The sequence below is a fragment of the Cryptomeria japonica genome, chromosome 3 (assembly GCF_030272615.1).
Source record: "Cryptomeria japonica chromosome 3, Sugi_1.0, whole genome shotgun sequence".
Taxonomy (NCBI): domain Eukaryota; kingdom Viridiplantae; phylum Streptophyta; class Pinopsida; order Cupressales; family Cupressaceae; genus Cryptomeria; species Cryptomeria japonica.
The window spans coordinates 996,214,637-996,237,718 of NC_081407.1; the positions used below are offsets into that span (position 1 = coordinate 996,214,637).

Here is a 23,082-nt window from a genome sequence, read left to right on the forward strand (position 1 = left end):
TGCTAGTGAGTTTGTCCCTCCCCTCAGGTCGTTCCTACTGTGGAGTGCGAACTATAACAATAAAGTGAGGAGGGCAAAGTCACAAATAGGGATGCAAGGAGTGAAACAATACATTGCGTCTGGGAGACCCGCCTGAAGCAAGCCAAATGGGGGCCCTATGAGAACTATTGGGCATTGAAGGCTAAGTCTACACCTTTGAGGTGAAGGCGAGGATGACTTGCGAGGAAGAGGAGGACGAGGACGATTCGAGTCTTGCTACAAGGAGAGCCTCTCAGTTGTAGAGTCAACCCATAGATTGTGAACCAGAATGCAGTGATAATGGTGGCCAAAAATGAGAAAGGCAAAGCAATGGTGGAGGAGGGTTAGGAGGTGGCGGAAAAAGCCCTATTTTTTATGTTTTTTGGAATGTCGATATACCATAGGCGTAGTCGAGAAAGGGGTATGCACTTTTTGTAATTTTGTATCTAAGGGAGGTAAAGGGATAAACTGAAGATGCCCGATTCTGAGGGCTTGATATTTTGAAATGTGTATCTTTTTTTAATCAATATAATACATGAATTACCGATAATAAAAAAAACAATAAAGTGAAAATAGGTATTTTCTAATGACTAAATGAAAAATATTTAAGTTTATGATTAAATGTTATTGTATATATTAAAATGATTAAAAATAAAATTATGATTTTAAAAAAGCATTAATAAAAAATAGAATGACTTAAAAAAAATTATACAAAATTATAATTATAAAAGATACATTCTTGGGTTTATTTTTTTAAAAGAAATATTTGTTGTTTAATACTTGTAATGAAATAGTCTAATTATTTCTTTAAATTTTTATTTTATTTTATTTAAATGGTGTGAATAATTAATAAATTTTATTATGTTTTATATATTTTTTCTAGAAAAATCACTTTATTTACAAGATTATCAATAAAAAAAAATTTAAAAATTTATTTAAAATAGATATTTATTTTTTCAAATATACAAAATCTTTTAAAAAGCCTATAAAATCTATAGTCCTATAATTTTGCACCCATAACACCAAATTTTTTCATCCAATCATATTGTACTAAATAATTTCTAATTTAAAAATATAAATCTCAACTTTATAATTGCAAAAAATCGATTAATTAGGCTTAAATGAATACTAAGAACAAAATTTTAAATTAATTTATATTTTTATATTTAATTTTTCCCACCAAACATTTGATGGTACAATGATTGCTCTTCTGCGTAAAAGATTCTCTTCACGGGATCTTGAAATCCATCACCTAATGGATGAGTCTTGTTCATAGTCTCTATGTTATGAATTGTTATGTGATATGTGATGTGATATGGTTTAAGTCTGTCTGCATCCTTTATCTTATATCAAGACTAAATTAAAGTCTCTTTTCATATTTGCATATGGTTGTCAGTGAGCTAATTTTCTAGCTAGCACACATAGAGCTTAGTTGGAGTCGGAATATATACTATAAAAACCTATTGGGACAGTCTCGCACGAGGCATGCAATGGGCACTATGTTAGAAATCATCTATTTATCCGTGCAGAGACACACAATAAGCACTCAAGGCATGGTAATAGATATTCACACATTAAGACATGACATATCAGAATACAGTTTAAAACAAACAGAACTCTCATTGTAAGCATCCACTCTTACAAAGCAAGGATTTATCATCGAATTAGTACATCGTCTCTACTAATATATATTATAGACCTCTACTATGATCACCAAGCGGGTGCATGGCGTTAACGATCAAACTAACAAGTAGTCTTAATCCCATAATATATGATGCAGAAGGTGTTCCGAGCCTAACCCAACTCCATCTCTGTCAATCCCCTCGTCATTGGGTTTTCATGCCAAATGTTGAAAAGATACTTGAAGAAACTGAACTCCTCTATGATGACAAGTGAGGGGCAAAGATGGAGCATCGTTTCAAATACATTTATCTGTTCATGAAAATTTATTCAAGGTATTTCATGTTCGTTCAATACTTGCATTGATGATTTTTCAGTTCAACTGTGCTGTTTGCCAATTTTCATCTTTGATATCCATCCCTACTGATTCAAAGACAAGATGAACAACAAGACATAGCTTTCCATTGCCAAGATAGAAATGAGATCGAGTGACTGCAACAGTATAAGTCAAATGTACAAACTACTAACAATGTATACTTCTTGATCCATTTTATAGAGAATCTACGTTAAATGCTAATCATGAAAAAGCTCAAAGAAAATAATAAATTGGCTTATGTAAATCAATATAAAGACCCTCAGTGAAAAATAGTTGTTATAGTTACAAATTATTTACATCATACTCGTGCAAAGAAGATAATGACAAGAGCTTTTTGATGCATCAGAAGTTCATGGGTTCACATAAATAGACTTTGGACACAGCTTAGGTACTCTTAAGTTTACCAATTCTTCATTCACAAGATACAAATGGTTCAGCCTGACATGTTAGCTTGCATTTTCCTTCTAACAAGCATACAAATACTTCAGTTTGTCGTTTCCAAAGTAAATAAAGTTGACATAGATGTATAGATCCTTTCGTCTTTTATGCTTTTGTCACATGATTCCCATCAGAATTCATTGGTTTTCAGCCCTGTCCATTTAATTTTTTCCTTTTTGGAGTACAATAGATATCCAACAATTAAACCACATAAAGTTCCTAGCAGAAATAAAGAGCTCGCCTTCAGGAACCAAATCCAGTTTGAGAAAGCTTTTGTGCTATTCTTTAGATGTATCTCTAGAGCATCATGGACCTGTCCATCATGATTACCAATGTAAGAAAGTGTCAACGTTTCCCTAGTTGCATACAGTCTTGTATAACCAAACTCGCTGCTTCTGTAAACGGACCTAGCAGGTTGCGGGAAGATTGGATCTGTTGGATGGTCGGGCCTAGGCTCCCATTTTGGTTGCCAATCTTGCCCTCCCATTCCAATCACAACGTGCACTGGAAGATTGGCACCATTGTCTAGGGTTCCACATGACATGTTTTTTATTGGACAAAATCTCTCATACTTGTGAACATGACCCCATAAGACAAGATTGACTTTATACTCTACTAGAAGAGGTTCTAAGTGCTCAATCATTTTTTGGCGTAGGGGCGCATCCTTAAGTTCATAGTTACTTGTATACATGGGACGGTGACCTTGAACAACTACGAAGGGAGTCTTTCTTCTGTCAACATTTTTTAAATCTTGCTCTATGAAGGCATATTGATCACTTCCACGTAAAAAATTTGTTTCAGTGGATATATATAAGAAATGTACAACTCCCAAGTCAAATGAATAGTAGAGATTTTTGGTGGGTGGAGCAGCAGTTCCAGTGGGAGCGGAAGAATTACCGGGCATATGAAACTTCAGGCTGTAAGGCACCCCACATTCACCACCACCATCCGTGCCATAAAGTCTACTTGCCCATTCAGGTTTCCATGGTTGTAATGGCCAATCATACTCATGATTTCCTATACAAACATGAAATGGAACCTTGGATGCAAGAGGCTCAATCTGAGTAAAGAACGAATCCCATAACCATTCATAACCTCTGGCATAGCTGATATCACCAATATGTGAAATAAATGTAGGCTTATCTCCAAGTTCTTCTATGTCACGTTTTAGCCATTTGACCGTAAGCTTGCTCTCCTCTTGGGTCCAGAGAAAAGTTCTATACGGAACTGACGTTCCCATGTCACCAAAAAGGAAGGCAATGGTTTCATCTGAATTTTTGTCTCGAGATATAAAACTTTTAATCAAACTCCAACCACTTTGATCGCTTCCAACCTGTCAAATGAAAAATTCTCCCTAAAATAAACTCATCTCTGAAACAAAAAGCATAGGAAAATGAAAAGAAAATAAGAAAATATTGAGGAACAAGCATTTAAGAACTTAGGTCTTGTTTATTTATAAATATAAAAATAATATATGATTTCTGAATAATCTTTACTAAAGACTGCTTGCAAGCATTAAAACCATAGATGAAAAAGGAATCTAAAGCAAAGAGATTTTTACAGATTTTTCAAAGTTAAATTCTCAAAATTTATACAAGAAGCCAGTAATAAGGTGATTCTACTTGTGATTTTGTCAGAGTAACATATCATCGCCCATAGTTACCATGTGAATCCCTTCACAACCATGTTTAGAAAAGCTTCCTAACAAAAACATAACTGGTGTAACATAATAGTCTTATAAGAATTTTTGAATTCTAATCACCTGAAAAATTATGATCTTGAATAACCTAAATCTGAACAGTATTGCATAATCTTCATACTTTCAGATAACTGAGAAAAAACTTATGGAAAAACCTAGTGATTTATTTGTTAACTTAAAGACTAAATTGCCTGTTCAGGCATGGAGTACAGGTTCAGGTTATGTTAATTTTCCTTCACCAGGTTCAGTGCAGGTTCTGCCCAGGGCCTAAATTTGATGGCTGTAATACCATATTTAGGCATTTTTGCTATAAAATTCAATCAAAATTTTAAAAAGACTGTATCAAAAGAAAGAAGAGATTTGCTCAGTTGGTGAGGATGATGGTATGTTCCTTGATTATGCCACCCACCAAGGTTCAAACCTCTGGAAGTGTGACTGGGCTAGGTTCAACTTCTAGGTAACTTTGATTGATAGGATCCCCTGCTCATGGCTATTTAGCTAAAAGAAAACTTCTCAAAGAAACATGGGGACACATCCCCAACACTTTTTGGGGCATCCCCCATATCTAGAACATTCAAAGGATGTGGAGATGCCTAGGGGACATCCTGGACCATCTCCAAATTGGAAAGAAAGCAAGGGATGTCCCGGAAACTTGGGGGCATCCCAAAAAATTAAAGGGGATGGCCTACCATGCCCAGGATGGGCGGGGATGACTGTTGTGGGGACGATCAGGCATCCCCATAAGAAAATAGCATTTTTTTTTAAAAACCAATGCTTTAAATTTTAAAAATAGAAATAAAATTGTCAAAATGGTGTGCACAATGAAGGTTTGTGTGGTTTCAAAAGACTTAATTTGGGCTTGGTGGGTTTGGTGGTGGGGCTCTACCCCTCGACCCCACTTGTATCATGATAGAAAATGTGCCCATTTTTTGCACTATTCTAGAAGCCTTTCCAAGTTAGCAACTCTGTTCCAACAGCAATATGAAGAGGTCAGAAGATAAACACAGAAACAAAGGCTTTTTATATATAGATTCCAATATTGAGATTTTTTAGAGATTCCACAAGTCACTCTTTTATGGTTTGCTTGGGCAGATTTTCTTTAGGGTTTGACCATGACAAATTGCATACATACTGCCTTCTAAGTGTTCTAACCACCAAGGTATTCACAATATCAAAATATTGCTGTAGTAAGATTTCGATAACTTACCAGAAGTTCCGAAAGGTTTTCCATATTTCAGAATTCAGAGGTTTTGGTGGATTCAAAAATTTCAAGTCAAAGTTGCTTCAGACTTTAGAGTCACTCGTGCCACATTTCTATTTTTAGTAGTGGCTACATTTGGCGGTTGTCATCATTACTGGTGGCTATTTGTAGGAAATAGATATGAGCCTATTTTAGGCTTTTGAATTTAATCAATTACTTTAGATCAGCTTGCTTTTAAAGTAGATTTATTTCCATTTTTTCTGAGAAAAGCAATAATTTTTTAGAATACTTAATTGTTTTTAATCCCTAAGAGCTAGCCTTTGAGAGCTTATAAAGAAGTGATTTATGCACATAATTTATTAATGATAGTTGAATTCAGACTAACTTTCTAGAGATTGTCATTCAAACATTGAAGTTGAGTTATTGTGTTTTGTGTAACAATTTGATAAGTAAATTACAATAAAGGTGTTGAACTATGAATTAAAAAACATCTTTCAACTGACTTTGTGTACTTATAAGTGGTTTGCTTCTCTTGAATCTTAAGTTGTTGCTATTGTTAGTATTAGTTTTTTAATTCGTTCATTTTGATATAGATTTACTGGTTTCTGGTTTAGCCAATAGTCAGCATTTGTCTGTGTCATTCTGTCAAATCTTTGTTCGCAATAAAATATTGGTCCCTATTTTATTCAATATTGAGTTGTGCCTGTTCATTTGTGTTTGATTGTATGTTTTCCATATTCTCTTAGGTCTATAGCATGGGTTGTTGCAGAGTCTTAGAGGTGCTTATACTGCAGGTGTAGGGAGCTCATAATTTCCATGAAGATGCTCTTGTATGGCCAAAATAGCATTGAAAACCTTTGTATGGCTAAAAAGACATTGTATGGCCAAAAAGGCGAGAGGAGTTATACTCACTCTTCCTGGAGTTTTCTACCCAGTTGAGGATTTCTCCCGCAGTAATTGTGTGTTGTTTCAGATTTGTGCTTGTTTATTCCACATTGTTTGTGTTTGGATCTCTATTTTATGTTATTATACATGCCTCTTTCATTATGGTCCATTGTACAGACAAATTTGTGAAGTTAAGGGACACTGAGAGGTCTAGAGTGTTAATTTGTATGTTGAAAACATTTGTATGGCCAAAAAGACATTATATGGCCATCAAGGCATGAGGAGTTATACTCACTCTTCCTGGAGTTTTCTTCCCAGTTGAGGGTTTCTCCAGCAGTAACTGCGTGTGTTTATTCCACATTGTTTATTTTTGGATGTTTATGTTATTATACATGCCTCTTTCATTATAAAGTCCATTGTACAGACAAATTTGTGAAGTTAAGGGGCATTGAGAGGTCTGAGTGTGTGGAATGTCCAGCCCAGTCTACAGATCAAACAGACCTTTCCAATAATATTTATTTGAAAATAATCATCATCAAGAGCCCATGAAGATTATTTGCATAATCATAAAACTTTCAGCTAATGGTTGAAAATAATTTATATAGGAAATCTGAAAACAAAAGGGTATTAAGATTCAGGTTTTTCTAAACATGGTATCCATCTTGGCACTTAGCTAGTAGAAACATACACTAAGATGTACTAAAGGAACACCAAGGCTAGAAGTTACTTGGAGCCTAATGTATGCAGAAGAGCAGATAATGTTGCCTCAAAAGTGCAAACAAAATAGAAAGTAATGCTGAAATTTATTAGAGCTTCCTTTCATTCAATCTACGTTTTCTTCAACTAGGCCCTACAGATTATCAGATACAATACCTCTGTTGATCAAGTAAGGAGCCTTGATTGGATTCTCACAAGTTGAACAGCCTCTCAATTTCCACATTAATATGTTTGCAGAGTGATGAAGCCTTGGTGTAACAAGTAATAATGCCTTGTTCCGTCAGTTGCATAAAGGGTAAGTAACACGATAATGAAATTCATATTTATGATGAATCCCCACCTCAGAGAGTATGAGAAGATCTCCTTATGCCAGAAACATCCAATGAAAATCAAAAAGCTTCTAAGATATCTTTCTTAAATATGTCATGGAAGTTTGGAGTTAATAGAGCCAATGGAAGATACTAACAGGCATGTATCTTGCTGATTTTTTAATGCAAATGTCTATGTTTAATAGAAGAGAATTCTCTTATCAAAGCCCAAAGCAGTTCTATTAAAAAGAGAAAACAACAAGCTTTAAAATGTCTATGTACTGAAGCTTTGTGAATTTACTGAAATGGGAAAGCGGGAACTCCATGCTACAAGTTTGTCTTAACAAACTGCAGCATAACTGAAAGATCCCTGACTAGAAATCTTATCCACACTGCTGATTGTTTTCAGATTCAAATTCTTTGACCAGCGAAAAGTGTTTTTTGGAAGTTTGTGGTTTTTCAATTTTTTGTTATTTTTTGGAGTTTTGACAATGCATGAAAATTTAATAAATGCAATACAATAAATATTGAGTTGGAAATGAAATTCAAACTTCTGATTTTTAATTGCAGCAAGTACATATAATTTGAAATGTCTATTCTTAGCAAACTAAGCCAATTAAGGCCTACCGGAAGTCCAGCGCTGGGGTTTGAAGGTGGAATATAAGCCTGGAATGAGGAATGACTAAACCAAGCACCTCTAGCTGCTATTAATAGCTGCAAATGACTTTATTTCACTCTAGGATAATTATCTAAAACCTTTTGATAAAGAAACCCCAAGTCTGGTATGAATCCTGAAATCTCGCCAGGCAAGATCTCCAAAATTAGCCAGTTTTCCCACTGTTTTGTTGTTGTAGATCAGAATTGACGTCCCTCCACCAAAGAAGCTATTGGATTATTCTTATGTGCTGATAACAATATAATCTGAGCACTCAAACCAACTAATTAACCCTTAATTTATTTATTTGGCTTCCCCAGGCAAAGTAAGTGGTACGGTCCTGCTGGGAAAGGTACAGCCTGCATAAAACAATATCAAATCTGTTATTTGCTGATGGAACCTTGCCCAGATCTGATCGGTTGCCTCCTATACTGCTGTAACTGACAAATGCTTGCTGATTTGACCCTCTATTGGTCAGATGCAAGCTGATATAGCTCCCATGTGGTGTCACAATGAAAGGGTTTTCATCCTTCCACTACAAATCAGAGGGTACCGTCTCCAATTTTCTGTTCTCTGCCATATTGCAGACCTGAACCTTCAAAATTAGATGTAAAAATAAAATTCAAAATACTCTCCAATTACCCTCAAACCTTCTTTTTACCTCTCCAACCCTAATTCGAACTTCTCATGGCATCTTAGAAAGATTCCCATGGAATCTTAAACCTCCAAAAAGGTACGCCCAAGTATGGGTAAGCTCATCATTAAAGTGGGGCCACCTTTTGATTAAAAAACAACTTAGAAAAAGGTGCCATGGTGAAAACATAAAGTTGTTGAATAACATCTTATAACTTATTTATTTTTTTATTTTTAGAAAAAGTAACTTTAATAACTTTAAATTATAAAGTTATTTTATTAACTTACCAAAGTCATAAAAATGACTTAGTATAGAACTTCCTTTGGTAAGCAACTCATCTCCAACCACTAAATTCACCTGTGGAGATGAATGATAGGTGAATCTCCATCCTGATAGATCACTCAGGAAGTGGGGACATTACAATAACCAGATTTGTAATTGTATTTTTTTGTTTCTAATAATTAATCATCAAGAAGGAACTCATTATACTCATCATCTTTTGGAAAAGGGCCTTCAAGAGTATACACAGTTATTGCTGTCAATTTAGGTAAATGCCATATGTAATTAAGTGTACGAGTAGTAATTATTTTAAACATTTCCATAATATAAACACTATGAAATAGTAGTTTCTCTCTAGGTCCCTTATGGAGGCTGCTTGTTTTCTGCTGTTTCATGGCCTTCCATTTATTGTGCTTCAATATTAATGTGTTTTAAGATGTTAACATACATGTCCTATATTTTGAATAAAATGGCATACCTGTCCTCCTGTCTTTGAAACTATAATGGATGATTGTGGATGTAAAACAAGAGGTGGCCAATAAACTCTAGTAAAATGATGGCATGTGGAGACAATATATCAGGGCACAGAAAACAATAACCCTTCTTTTGCTGCTACAGTTCAAAATCCTAATATATGGGCATTAAACTACTCTGATCTTTGGAGCCATAAAGACAAGATAGAGTAATAAGTGAGTGGACTAAGATCTCGAAATGAGTATGTTCCTAGTTGCTAAGTGTAATGGTCCTGTGTGCTAAGAGGGGTACTCCATGATAGTCGCTTAACCTAATAAACTCCAGTATCACCTGATTCAATTATAGCTGACAATTCAGGTAGGTAAAGCTGTCACGCATAGTAAATTGTACAAGCAATAACTATTTAGAAAATTTACATAATCTCTGACATCATGAAATAAAAGTTTTTCTCTAGGACCCTTCTAGCAGCTAAAAGTTTCTGATTTGAAGTTTGTTTGGGAGCACTTGAATTATCTTATTTTCTTGCATCTCGTGACCTTTCATTTAGTGTGGTTCAATATCAAACACATGTTTTAAGCTGTTTATAAAATATTTTAAATTTTCTTTATACAATTTTGCATTTGGTACTTTGATGTTTCTGCAAATCTTTGTATTTTATTTTTTGAATAGTGCATACCTGTCCTCATGTCTTGGTAAAGCATGTACACATTATATATTTTATTTTTTTGTCTTTCTGCAACTGTCCACAACCTGTTTCAAAAAAAAATAGTGCACTGATCCTTATCTCTTGGTAAATATGAGGGATGATTGTTAATTAAAACAAGTGGGAATACCAAACTCACATAAAATGATGTCATGTAAAGATGGGGTTATAAGGGAGTGGAAAATAAAGGATCTTGCAATGAGAATTTTTCGTAATTTCATTATATAATAGCCTTGCGTTTCAATTCCACAAGTACTACATATAATAACATTTTTTTCATCTGGACTCTCTCAAGGATCCACTCGATCCCAAACCAACAGAAAGAAAGACAGTACTCCAAATGGTCCCATCCTGTTACATCCCTCTTTCATGAACAATTTCATTTTGCTTATTTGCATATTATAGATATGATGATGTTATGTGAAGCTTATTGTGTAAATCAGTTTGATGAATTTTTATGAACGAATGAATAATGGTTTGAGCAATTAATACTTTGTTTTGTGGATACTTTGAATGGTAAAAAGATTATCTCTAACTACTTTCGTGTGTCTAAGTGGATGCAGAAAATTCTATCACCCTCCGAGAAGGGAGGGAGAGCATCATCAAGGAGAAGGGCACAAACATGGGAAAAAGGTCAAAGTTGCCATCAATACCAGGATTAATGAGATAAGTAACCTAAATAGGGTTTGTCTTTGTCACCCTAGAGTCGTTAGTGTTGAGTCAGTGTTATGACGTTTAGATGTCGAGATCTTGTTAAGCCTAGATGGTCAGGCCAAGGTCGTTTTTCCTATGTTAATAATCTTCAATATTAAATTGAGATCTTTTAACATGGACATATAATTTGACTTGAAATAAATAAATGAATTCGAGCTTGGGAGTATCTTAGTACTCAATCAATTGTGTTAATCTATATATATATATATGTAGACACCCAAAAATTGCACCATGCTTGTGCACACTAACTTACTAACATTTCTGCCCTAATCGATTAATTGATCAAGTATCATTCTTCTAATTCAAATTTTCTATTTTCCTAATCATTTAAATCATTTCATCATTAATCATTCATTTCCTAACATTAATTGAATAATCTTTATTATTTGATTAGTTCAATCCTACTTTAATTAAATAATTTTTATTATTTAATTAAATTCAATTTCATTTTTCTCATAATTGAATAATTTCTTTAAATTATTAAATTAGCTAATTATTTCATCATAATTAAATAAATTTTTATTTATTTAATAAAATCTTAATTATCTTCTTCCAAAAATCAAGAATGGAAACAAATCTTAATTTGTTTTTAATTTAATTTTTAATTATCCTCATCCAAATTCAAAAAATGGCAATAAAACGAGAAAATGACTTAAAAATTAAAATAAATCATTATCCAATTTAAATAAATTATTTTCTCATATTCTCCCAATTTTCGAAAATGGAAAGTATGTTGTCATCTGATTTATATGATTTTCAAAAATCATTATCATATCTTCCTAAAAATTGAAAATGGAAGTAACCAGTCAGCTTCTGATTTTCTTGGTTTATCTTCTTGGAAAATATCTCTTTAATCTCAATTTAAAATTCGAAAAAGGAGATATGCCCAATCAAAAGCCGCTTTATGCCATCTTTTTGAATCCATCATGATTCTCCAATCTTGTCTTCAATCTTCTATAAATTTATCAATCTTTTCTATAATCGGAACCACATATCAAGTATCCTCACGCTGGAAATTTTGCTATCATCTTGCTTCTATCACACTTGCATTTTGTAGGTGAGATCCACAACACATTTGGAGGAAAAAGAGAAACAATGGAGGTCAAGGAAGGAGATTTTTACATGTGGTTTGCGCTTTTGTTTTGAAATCTTGTCTTTCCTTCTTTCATTGAATGTATTAGGATTAATTTCTTAGCTTGTTATGTTTTGTGGTTGCATAACTTAACCTTTGATATGTTATTCCAAATTCCTAGTCACAATATATATACATAACTGTTATTTCAATAATTCAAAATTTAAATCTTGGGAGACATTGTGGAAACGGCTTTTAAAGCCGGATTCTCCATGTAAATGCATTTTTAGAGCCGAGCATACTTATTAGCTTGGGCATTACTTGTCACCGCATCCAGTGGAGGTGATTGAATTCATAGTATATTGGAATGCAAATATCTTAGAGTGTTATGAGAACTGTGGCATGGTAACTGATTCTTGGTTTTGCTATCGTATAACTCATTTGAAATCTGGCCATATAATGGGGAGCCAATTCAGGAAACATCATGATGTTGTCTTGGACGTATGCTAGGAAAAGATAGTGCATAGCAATTGCAGAGAAAAGGGGAAGATTTGGTAGCTCATCCAGAAGAACAGGTAGTGTGAAGCTGAGGAAGAATAGTTTCTCACGCTCTGCTTCCTCTCAAGGAATAACCAGGCATGATCCATTACCATTATAATCTGTTTCTTTCGAGATTTTACAAGCATTCTTTTGCAGTAGTTAAAAACATTATTTTGAAGTAATCTTTGCTTCATTCTTTGATTTATTAGCATGAGGTTTGAATCATTAAGTTAATGGATTCAATGAAACCAGTCTATTTAAAACTATTTAGCTCGTAGAGACGTAGTACTTAGTACATGATGAAATCACTTGTATTCCAAGATATTATTAATTCTAACCAATGTTAAACCCTGCCGACCTTCTTGTGCATGCTTTGTTATCAAAGATGTGATCTCTGCCTTTCCTTGGCATGAGAATGTAGTGCCATTATTAATCAGTCTGCAGATCATAAGTAGCATACAGACTCTCAGTTGCAAAATCATTTCAATTTTAGAGAAAGCATTGTGATATTTCATTTCATACCAAGCCTCAGTCAAGCTGAGGCTGGCAATATTGTTGTCTGGTGAACCTTGTTTAAGACCCTTACGTGGGTCAATCTGAGACTTGAGGAAAGAGAATATCCTCTATTCTGCATAAATTATTCATTGCTTTTGAATCTAGAAATCGATAAACCAAGATTACCTGTTACTCATTGAACAATAGTTGGCTAATAAGACATCGTAATACCTTTGGTATGTTTTCAACCCAACTGATAGTAGACATTTGTGGGTACATGGAGATTAAATTAAAGTGTGTTAATATAGAGTTGTAGACAAGGTACATGCGTGTATGTGCAAGGGATGCACATACATGTACACATGCAATGTACCAAGAAGCACCCACTTGCATACATAATAAAATAATGAGAATGATTAATATAAATCATGATGAGAGTAGTAACTCTCAAGCAGCCCTATGCATACTAGGGTAAAGTCTCTATCCAAAGGGTTAGGAAGTAATCCTAGCCAGAGGAGTGAAATATCCCCCATCCTATAATGACTGAGAACAAGGAATACTTTGCTGTCCAAACTGCGTGTTATGCTGTTTGCTGTCTCAGAAGTTTCAGATTGATATGGGGGTGAACCAGCACATATAAGTGGACCAGCACATATGAGTGGGCAATTACTAATGACTGCAAATGAAGGAATGATAGCCAAAAGCGCATATACAACAAATTTAGAGTATTCTACGTCAAATTAGACCTACAAACATGTACTTCCAGCTAACTGACATTATACCAAACAATTGGCATACAACCTCAGAAAAGTCATGTATGAAGATGCAACCAATGCTCCTTCCTTTCTTATTTCAATTGATGATCAAATAGGACAATACATTGACAGCACTATGATCAAAACACATTGACTATTTTCAATGACCACTTTCAGATTTTCTGAAGATAAGTAACAGCCATGGACTCATGCATACTAACTGAGATTACAATGAAATTTCAATGTCAAATGAACCTAAAACAAATCGCCTTCCTTGATTGTTGAAGAAGAGAGCAATATCAACAATTTTGTTGCCTCCAATGACCTGATTCGACCCTCCTACCAGGTCGCCCCTGCTCCTGCTTTGGTGGACTGAGAATTAACAATTTGACAGCTTCTAAGTCCTCACCTTTTACCGAGAATGATCGCTATCTTCCCCAAATCAAGATGCCAATGTCAAAAGCCAAGTTTGATACCAATATGGATGCCTAGGAGCAAATTTGTGAGTCCCAGCAGTATGATCGGTTTGTCTTCAGAATCTGATTTGGGCTTGATTTCTGTAATGACCCCTTCTCAAACCTGATCCTTTCTGCAACCGTTGGTCTCTTTCTAGGAAGCTCGGAGGCCAGTCGGAGGGTAAAATTAGGGTTTCCTATTTTTGAGGAGGTTTTTTTGGATGGGTTCATCGTCGGCTTTTTCTGATGGTTCAGAGGGCTTCGCAACGATGTCTTCATCTCAGTTTTTGGAGCAGTTTTCAGAATTTACTATTTTTAGTAAGTTCTATTTTTGGCAGGGCTCGCGTGGCATCGGGTAATCTCTACATCCTGTTCAGTTAACTCCAGGAGCATGGTCAGGTTCTAGCTTCAGATTTTGGAGTTGTGTGGTCAAGTAACTTTATCTTAATTAAATAATCATTATAATTATAAAGTTGCTTATCCCCCCTTGGCCTAGTCCAACAACTTAAAAACATCACTTAAAAGGGGGACTTTATGGGTGGCGCCCTCATGGAGGATTTAATTAATATTTTATCCTTGGCCAAAGTCAAAACATGGCGAAACTTACCAAGGTGATATTTTTATATTATTTCATTGACTTTTTGGCTAGGTGTGATGGCGCCATGTTGAGGAGGGGATTAGGGTTTGCCTTGGAAATCGAATTAGGGTTTTGAGGAGGCAAGTGAAGCTATTTATTGGAGTCTTGGGAGGATTGAAGGGATCTTTTGGCAGAATTTGTATTTGGGCAGCCGCCTGGCTCTGGACATGCTTCAAGGAATGGAAGCCTTCTAGCATAGGCATCTCTTCTTGCTTGAAAAATAGCAACTAGGGTGATTATATTCTCTATGTAATTGCATTTAGCCGTAGTTTATCATCAGAGTTTTCATTGTAATCATTTAGGCTTATAGTTCATTCAGTTTTCTGCATCCAGAATTCCCGCGACTAATTTCATGTTTTGTTCACAACCAGAAAATACAAAAAAATTGCATTGTGGGTATTAGTTCTTTGCATTTGCCTCACCTAGGCGTTGCATTTCCTTGGGTTTCAGCAAGTTTGGTTCATGCATTTATTTTTAATGACAAATCGTATTTTGCAGCCAGCCGTACCATTTTAAATGCATTGGAAATCGTGCCATTTTTCATTGTGAGGATTTTGCAGTGTTGTTTGAGTCTTTCGCAGGTTTCCACGTCACCAAGGCATTTTGCAACTAGTTTCCGGAGGAAAGAAGATTGTACGAGGAAGAAATGAGCTGTTGGCAGTGATCCATGGGTTCGCGGCTGAATGTGCAGATTTATGTTGAATCAGAAACTCTCTTCTAAAAGGGGAGTTGTGAAAGAATTTCTTTTGATTGTAATCTGACCAGTAGTACTGGCAGTCTTGAACTGTGATCTTGGTTGTAATTGTCAAGCTAACCAAACTTATCTTATCTACCTCCATCCTATGGTAGCTCCTCTCCCTGTTGGGATTGAAAGCACATCCTGGATGTCGAGTGTCTTTTCAGTTTCTGCAATCAATTAAATTCAAGCATTTAAGTTTCACTCCGTCATATGGTAGCCCCTATCCGTCTGGAGTGGGTAGCACATACTTGGCGTTGAGTTCCTTCCAGTTCTAGATTTCAGGGACCCTCTGACCAATGCTCGCCATCCCGGCGCCATACTGGTTAGAGTTCTTTGCATAAGCAACTAAGACCCTCTGACCAATGCTCGCCATCCCGGCGCCATACTGGTTAGAGTTCTTTTCATAAGCAACTAAGATCCTCTGACCAATGCTCATCCACACGGTGCCATTCTGGTTAGGGTTGCTTCAGCAAATTAAATACTTTTTTTTCTCAGAACTAATTGATCACTCATATAGTTGTTGTAATTAAGTTGATCAAAAATTTCAAAAAAAATTGGCTAGGGATATTTCAATTTCTTCCTTAAATTCCCTTCAAAACACCCCCAAGGGAATCGCCCTTCATTGTCAACACTAGCGCTGCCCTCTTTTGTATGATTTGATGCTCCAATGATGGAAATAGAATGAAATCGTGGGTTATGGAAGTCTGCTACAGACTTATCTTCAGATCTTTTTGACTGATTTACACCTGCAACCTTCCTTATTCACCTTCAAAGCATCATAAGATGACCTCGCCTTGAATCCCATAATGAATAGATGCAAATGTGATCTTCTATGAGCAAGTCGTGGGTTTCACCTTAGCTGTAGCATGTCTAAAAATGACTGAGATAAACTAAGTAAACCAGAAGGTGTAATCATCACATATGTAATCCAACCAATGAAGACTCTCACACCAAAAAGTCTCCCTTGTCTCTTCCAAAATCGAACTCTAGCAAGTTGCCCCTTGGCCACAAATGAGCACACTTGAGATGACTGAAGTATCACCTCCTCAATGCAACCCCTCGAGAGATCTTCCACTCCCTCAGTTATGCAATCTATGGGAGTTTTCATTCCCAAAGACTATGATCTGCAGACACCTCTCGGTTCTACAAAACCCACTGAAAATCAAAAACCAAATCCAATCTGCCTTGAAACTGTAAATGATGTTCAATTTACATTCAATATGCAAGTTGTATTCTATTTGATACTATCTTGTTCTATGTATTACTGATTTAAAAATATAAATCTGACTATCTTCTTTTGTATGGCAGGTGAGAGGAGCATTTATGAATTTCGATGTCCTTTCTCACAAATACCATTTGATATATATATAGCAGACTGGGTATGGTCAAGCAATGCCTTGACCGGCCATGTCTTTTAGACATGGCCAATCAAGACATTACTTGATCGTGCCCCTTCGCTATAATAATAATACATGGCGTTTATTTACCAAACAGTGTATGCTTATATTAACACCCGATAACAATCGGTGTATGCCAATCGGTGAATGCTTGCCTTAACACACGATAGCAATCGGTGTATATTTATTCTACCACCCGATATCAATCGGTGCAAACATAAGTTAACATCGATACTAATCGATATTTGGTCTACCCAATAATTGTTTGTTTTATCATTAAATGAGTTAACCGAATTAACTCGGATTGCAATGGTTAACCCGATTTAATAATCGATGAACACAAATAGTGTAACCGATATTAAATCGGGATTCTATGCTATAGAATGATAATTGACAGTTAAGCATTTTGATCGAACTAATTTGATTGATCATATACAAATAAAGAATGGTTTATCAAATGAGGGCTTGAAGTTATTCATCATAATTATTGATATGATAAATGATTGAATGAGAGACTTCATTTATCCCTCATTCAATCATTTATCTTACCGAAGCTACTATGCATTAACACTCCCTCTTAGCTAGGTAAGATAAATGAGAGCAGAATATCAAGCATCACAATTCAAATGATAGTTAGCATTCTTTTACACAATCTAACCTTCTAGGAAATCATATCACCTAATCACATGATATGAAGTATCATCTAAACACGTGATACAAAGTGTCTATCACATCAATCTTGTGATGACAGGATATCACCTTAACACGTGATATCAGTATTGCCTAAGCACGCAATACTTAAGGATAATCATATGAGAAAATATTCAATTCTCATCTTTATCCAAGTTGTGGTAGGTGCACTAACATTTCATATAAATGTTTTACCACAACACAATCATGGCTCATCCATGATACACCAGAGATCCAACATGCTAACTAGTTTGGACATTATAAGATTATCACCTTATAATGTCTTCATACAAGTCTTCATTATCTTGAGAGATTGTCACCTCTTAGATATGAACTCAGGGGATAAAAATCCAAAATGTCCTATCATGACAAAGAAGTTTACACATTAAACATCTTATTGATATGTAAATACAGATTACAAAGCAAATTACCTTTCTATCATACCTAAACCTTTACTAAAGTGATCAACCTTCACCCTGGAAAGAGGTTTGGTCAGAATATCTGCCATTTGATCTCCTGTACAAACATATTCTAATTGAATTACATTTCTGTCTACCATATCTCGCACATAGTGGTATGGGATCTCAATATGCTTGGATCTATCATGGAACACTAGGTTAACTGGAAGTTTTATGCAGCTCTGATTGTCACAGTGTATAATAGTGGGTTTCATAGGTTCTCCAAACAACCCCACAAGCAACTTTCTAAGCCATACTACCTCTCGAGCAGCCATAGAAGCTGCAATGTATTCTACCTCGGTGGAGCTTTGAGCTACAGAGGACTGTTTCCTGCTGATCCAAGATATCATGGCTGAACCCAGACTGAAGCAACACCCTGAGGTGCTTTTTCTGTCAGTTACACTTCCAGCCCAATCTGAATCTGTAAATCCATGTAGGTTTATGTCAACTTTCTCATATTTGAGACCAAGGTTTAGAGTACCTTGTAGGTATCTCATGATGTGCTTTACTACAACCAGGTGTATCTCCTTAGGTTCACACATGAACTGGCTTAAGGCATTAACTGCATAACAGATATTTGGCCTTGTATTCACCAGGTACATCAGGGACCCAATCATCTGTTTGTATTGAGTAGAGTCAGTGGGTTGTGACTCTGCTGCTGCTTCTTTAAGTTTATGTAAATTGGTTTCCATAGGAGAGGTCATGGGCCTACAGTTTAACATTCCGAATCTCTTCAATATATCCAAGGTATACTTTCCTTGGTTTAGTATAATGTTGTCAGAATTCTGCTATACTTCCAATCCTAGGAAGTAATGAAGGAGTCATAAGTCCTTCATATCAAATTCTTTGGATAGATCTTTCTTGCATTGATCTATAAGATGATCATTTCTTGTGATTAATAAGTCATCAACATATAAAATCAACATTAGCATATCACCTTTATTTCTTTTGTAGTAGAGATTAGGATCTGCATCATTTTTAGAGAAGTCTAGTCCTGAGAGATAGGTGTCAATTCTTTCATACCAGGCCCTAGGAGCCTGTTTAAGCCCATAGAGAGCTTTCTTGAGTCTGCACACATGAGACTCTGCATCATAAATTTCAAACCCTTCAGGTTGCTCTAGGTAGACTTCTTCTGAGATCTCACCATTTAGAAGTGTTGTCTTAACATCCATCTGGTGTACCTTCCACCCCTTAGCTGCTGCAATGGATAATACAACTCTTACTGATGTATATCTGGCAACAGGTGCAAAAGTTTCTTCATAATCTATTCTTTCCCTTTGAGAGAAACCTCTAGCTACAAATCTAGCCTTGTGTTTTTCAATACTACCGTCTGTAGCATGTTTGATCTAAAAAAGCCATTTAGATGAAACAATAGATTTCTTAGTTGGCCGAGGAACAATCTCCCAAACATCATTTTTCATAATGGACTGATACTCTTCAGACATGGCATCCTTCCATACTTGATGTTCAAGAGCCTCCGATACATTGTTTGGTTCGGCTTTGGAGAGATCATTCATAAGGGCAACATAGCTAGTGAATTTGTTAGGCCTTTTGCTTTCCCTGAAGGTTCCTGAAGGAGCAACAAACTTCTAAGCTTCTGCTGCAGTTTTGGTGGCCCATAGTGGTCTTTTCTTGAGGTTTTCTCTAGGTGGACTTTGAGTTTCACTTATAGTTTCCTCAAGATTCTCCCTCTGAAGCTCAGGAGTAGGATCTCTATCTATGCTAGGGGTTGGGATATAGACTTTAGGGTCTAGAGAGCTTTGGGCTCTTTTGAAAGCTAAGTCTTCTTCAATGATCACATCCCTGCTTAGTTCAATATTCTTTTGACTAGGTATATAGATCCTGTAAACCTTGGAGGTTTCACTATATCCTACAAAGATTCCCCTTTTCCCAGAAGGCTCTAATTTTAATCTTTTCTCCTTAGGTACATGAATATAGACAAGGCATCCAAATATCCTAAGGTGGCTAATATCAGGTTTTGATTTAGTAAAGACTTCCTCAGGGGTCTTATCTTCAAGATGAGAGTGGGGACATCTGTTTTGAATATATACAGCAGTGCCAGTTGCTTCTGCCCAAAGATTGATATTTAGATTCTGATCAAGAATCATAGCTTTGACAGCTTCAACGATTGTTCTATTTTTCTTTTCAACTATCCCATTTTGTTGAGGGTTATAAGGTATTGTTAACTCCCTCTTAATCCCTAAATTTTTACAAAACTCTTTAAATAATTCTGATGTGTATTCCCCCCCATTGTCAGTTCTTAGGGTTTTAATTTTATTTCCTGAGTAGTTCTCTGTTAGTGATTTGAATTCTTTAAACCTATTAAGGATCTCTTCTAATTCTTTACATTTCAGAAAGTAGATCCACGTTTTCCTAGAGAGTAGTCATCAACAAATATTACATAATACAGAAATCCCCCCAATGAAGGTACGGACATAGGTCCACATACATCAAAATGAACTAACTCTAAAATTTTACTTGTTTTCCTAGTACTATTCTGAAAAGCACCCTTAGTATTTTTACCTAGGGCACATCCTGTGCATGCCCCTGAATGATATTGCTTTAACTTAGGTAGACTTGTGACAAGGTCTCCCATTGATGATAAAGCTCTAAAATTTAGGTGGCCTACTCTTCTATGCCAGATTTCGTTGGTATCTGTAGTCTCATGAATTAGGGCTAAGTTGGGCTCTGTACATAGCTCATACAAATAGCCTTGTCTTTGACCAATTGTTTTAGCTTTCTTGATGGATGAGTTCTTTGGCCAAGCCAATACTTTGTTGTCCATGAAGGTTACTCTGTATCCATTGTCCTCCAGTGCTGATATTGAGACTAGATTTCTCTTGATGCATGGAACATATAGCACTCCTCTAAGTTGTAATGATACACCCGACTTTAGTTTGATGGTGCAAGTTCCAACTCCTTTGACAGGGTGTGTAGAATCATCTTCGATAGTTACTTCCTCATCATTCTCCTCTTTCATGGAGTCTAGTACTTCTCTGAATCCTGTGATGTGTCTAGATGAGCCACTATCGATCACCCAGGAGTTCACTTTGTTTGATGCTTGATTTGTGAGTGTTGAATAGAGTACATACTTCTCGGAGTCTTCTTCCCTTTTGGATTTTCCTATTTTGGCAAATGTGGCTTGTTTAGCTCTTTCTGGGACATTTGGCAACATAGTGCCCAAATTTGTCACATCTCTAACACTGAATCTGAGAGAGGTCCTTCTTGAAGGAGTTCTTGCCGTGACGACCTTTTCTCTTCCTGAATTGCTTCTGCTTGCCTTTCTTGTTTGAGTTCGTATTTAGAACTTGAAGATCTTCATCTATATTCTTCTGTTTGATCCCTTTCTTATTTTGCCTTGATTCCTCTTGGAGATAGTCAGCCTTTAGCCTATCGAATTTTGGGAAGTTATCCCTTGCACTGATGCCTTGGACGAATGTTTCCCATATGCTAGGCAACCCATCTAGAGCAATGAGGGTTAATTCTTTGCTTTGGATCTCATATCCAAGGGTTGTCAGTTCATCCCTTAGGGCAGATATTCGCATGAAGTAGGCATTGACCGATTCTCCTTTCATCATGGCTATGTGATTTATTTCTCTTTTTAGAGCCAAGGTTCTACTGGCATTAGATATCTCAAAAGCATCTTCAAGTGCTTTGAACATGTTGAAGGTTGTTTCATGTTTCCTTATAATGGGCATAATGTTGTTCCTTACCCCATCAACTATGATTTTGATAGCCTTCATTTCCTTCTCTCCAAATTGCTTTGTCAGGTTCAGTCTCAGGTTCTTCAGTTTCAATCTTTACAAATGATTCAACTTTATTTTCTTTTAGAATCATTTGAATTCTGAATTTCCATGCAGAGAAGTCATCACCTCCTCCGAGTTTGTCTTCAAATCTAATAGCGCTAGCCATTGATAGGATTGTGATGTTGAATATATGCTTGATTTGAATTTTACGTAAAATTGAACAGCCTCAGGTTCGATTTAACTATAGCTCTGATACCATGTAAATGATGTTCAATTTACATTCAATATGCAAGTTGTATTCTATTTGATAATATCTTGTTCTATGTATTACTGATTTAAAAATATAAATCTGACTATCTTCTTTTGTATGGCAGGTGAGAGGAGCATTTATGAATTTCGATGTCCTTTCTCACAAATAACATTTGATACATATATAGCAGACTGGGTACGGTCAAGCAATGCCTTGACCGGCCATGTCTTTTAGACATGGCCAATCAAGACATTACTTGATCGTGCCCCTTCACTATAATAATAATACATGGCGTTTATTTACCAAATGTTGTATGCTTATATTAACACCCGATAACAATCGGTGTATGCCAATCGGTGAATGCTTGCCTTAACACCCGATAACAATTGGTGTATATTTATCCTACCACCCGATATCAATCGGTGCAAACATAAATTAACATCGATACTAATCGATATTTGGTCTACCCGATAATTGTTTGTTTTATCATTAAATGAGTTAACCGAATTAACTCGGATTGCAATGGTTAACCCGATTTAATAATCGGTGAACACAAATAGTGTAACCGATATTAAATCGGGATTCTATGCTATAGAATGATAATTGGCAGTTAAGCATTTTGATCAAACTAATTTGATTGATCATATACAAATAAAGAATGGTTTATCAAATGAGGGCTTGAAGTTATTCATCATAATTATCGATATGATAAATGATTGAATGAGAGACTTCATTTATCCCTCATTCAATCATTTATCTTACCGAAGCTACTATGCATTTACAGAAACTTCATCTTGATCTCCTTTAATACTTTTTCACCCCATCACCCAGAAGCTTCTAGAAGTGACTTTATGAAATAATATTTAATTAGTCACTTTATCAAATTAATTAAATATAAAGTCATCTTTTAATTTTAATTTATTTGATAACTTTATAAATAATTAACTTAATATTATTAATTAAATAATTAATCAAGCTATCCATAAAATATATCAATAATTTGGACAACTTAATTAATTAATTCTTCTTCAAAATGGGGACACTACAAGGAGAGAAGTGAGACCATGACAAACTTAAATTGTAACTTACCAGCTAGCCTAAAAGAACTTATCTATACATTAAGAATT

General features: G+C 35.6%; 1 protein-coding gene across 2 annotated transcripts in view; it reads right to left on the bottom strand.

The window, feature by feature from the left end:
• Positions 1-2,220: 2,220 nt before the first annotated feature.
• Positions 2,221-23,082, bottom strand: part of LOC131045294 (probable inactive purple acid phosphatase 2) — a 62,345-nt gene continuing 41,483 nt past the window's right edge. For both annotated transcript variants that reach the window (XM_057978857.2, XM_057978856.2), the window contains one exon: positions 2,221-3,785. In XM_057978857.2, the coding sequence (XP_057834840.1) occupies positions 2,583-3,785 (1,203 nt within the window). In that variant the 3' untranslated portion in view covers positions 2,221-2,582. The remainder of the gene's footprint in view (positions 3,786-23,082) is intronic.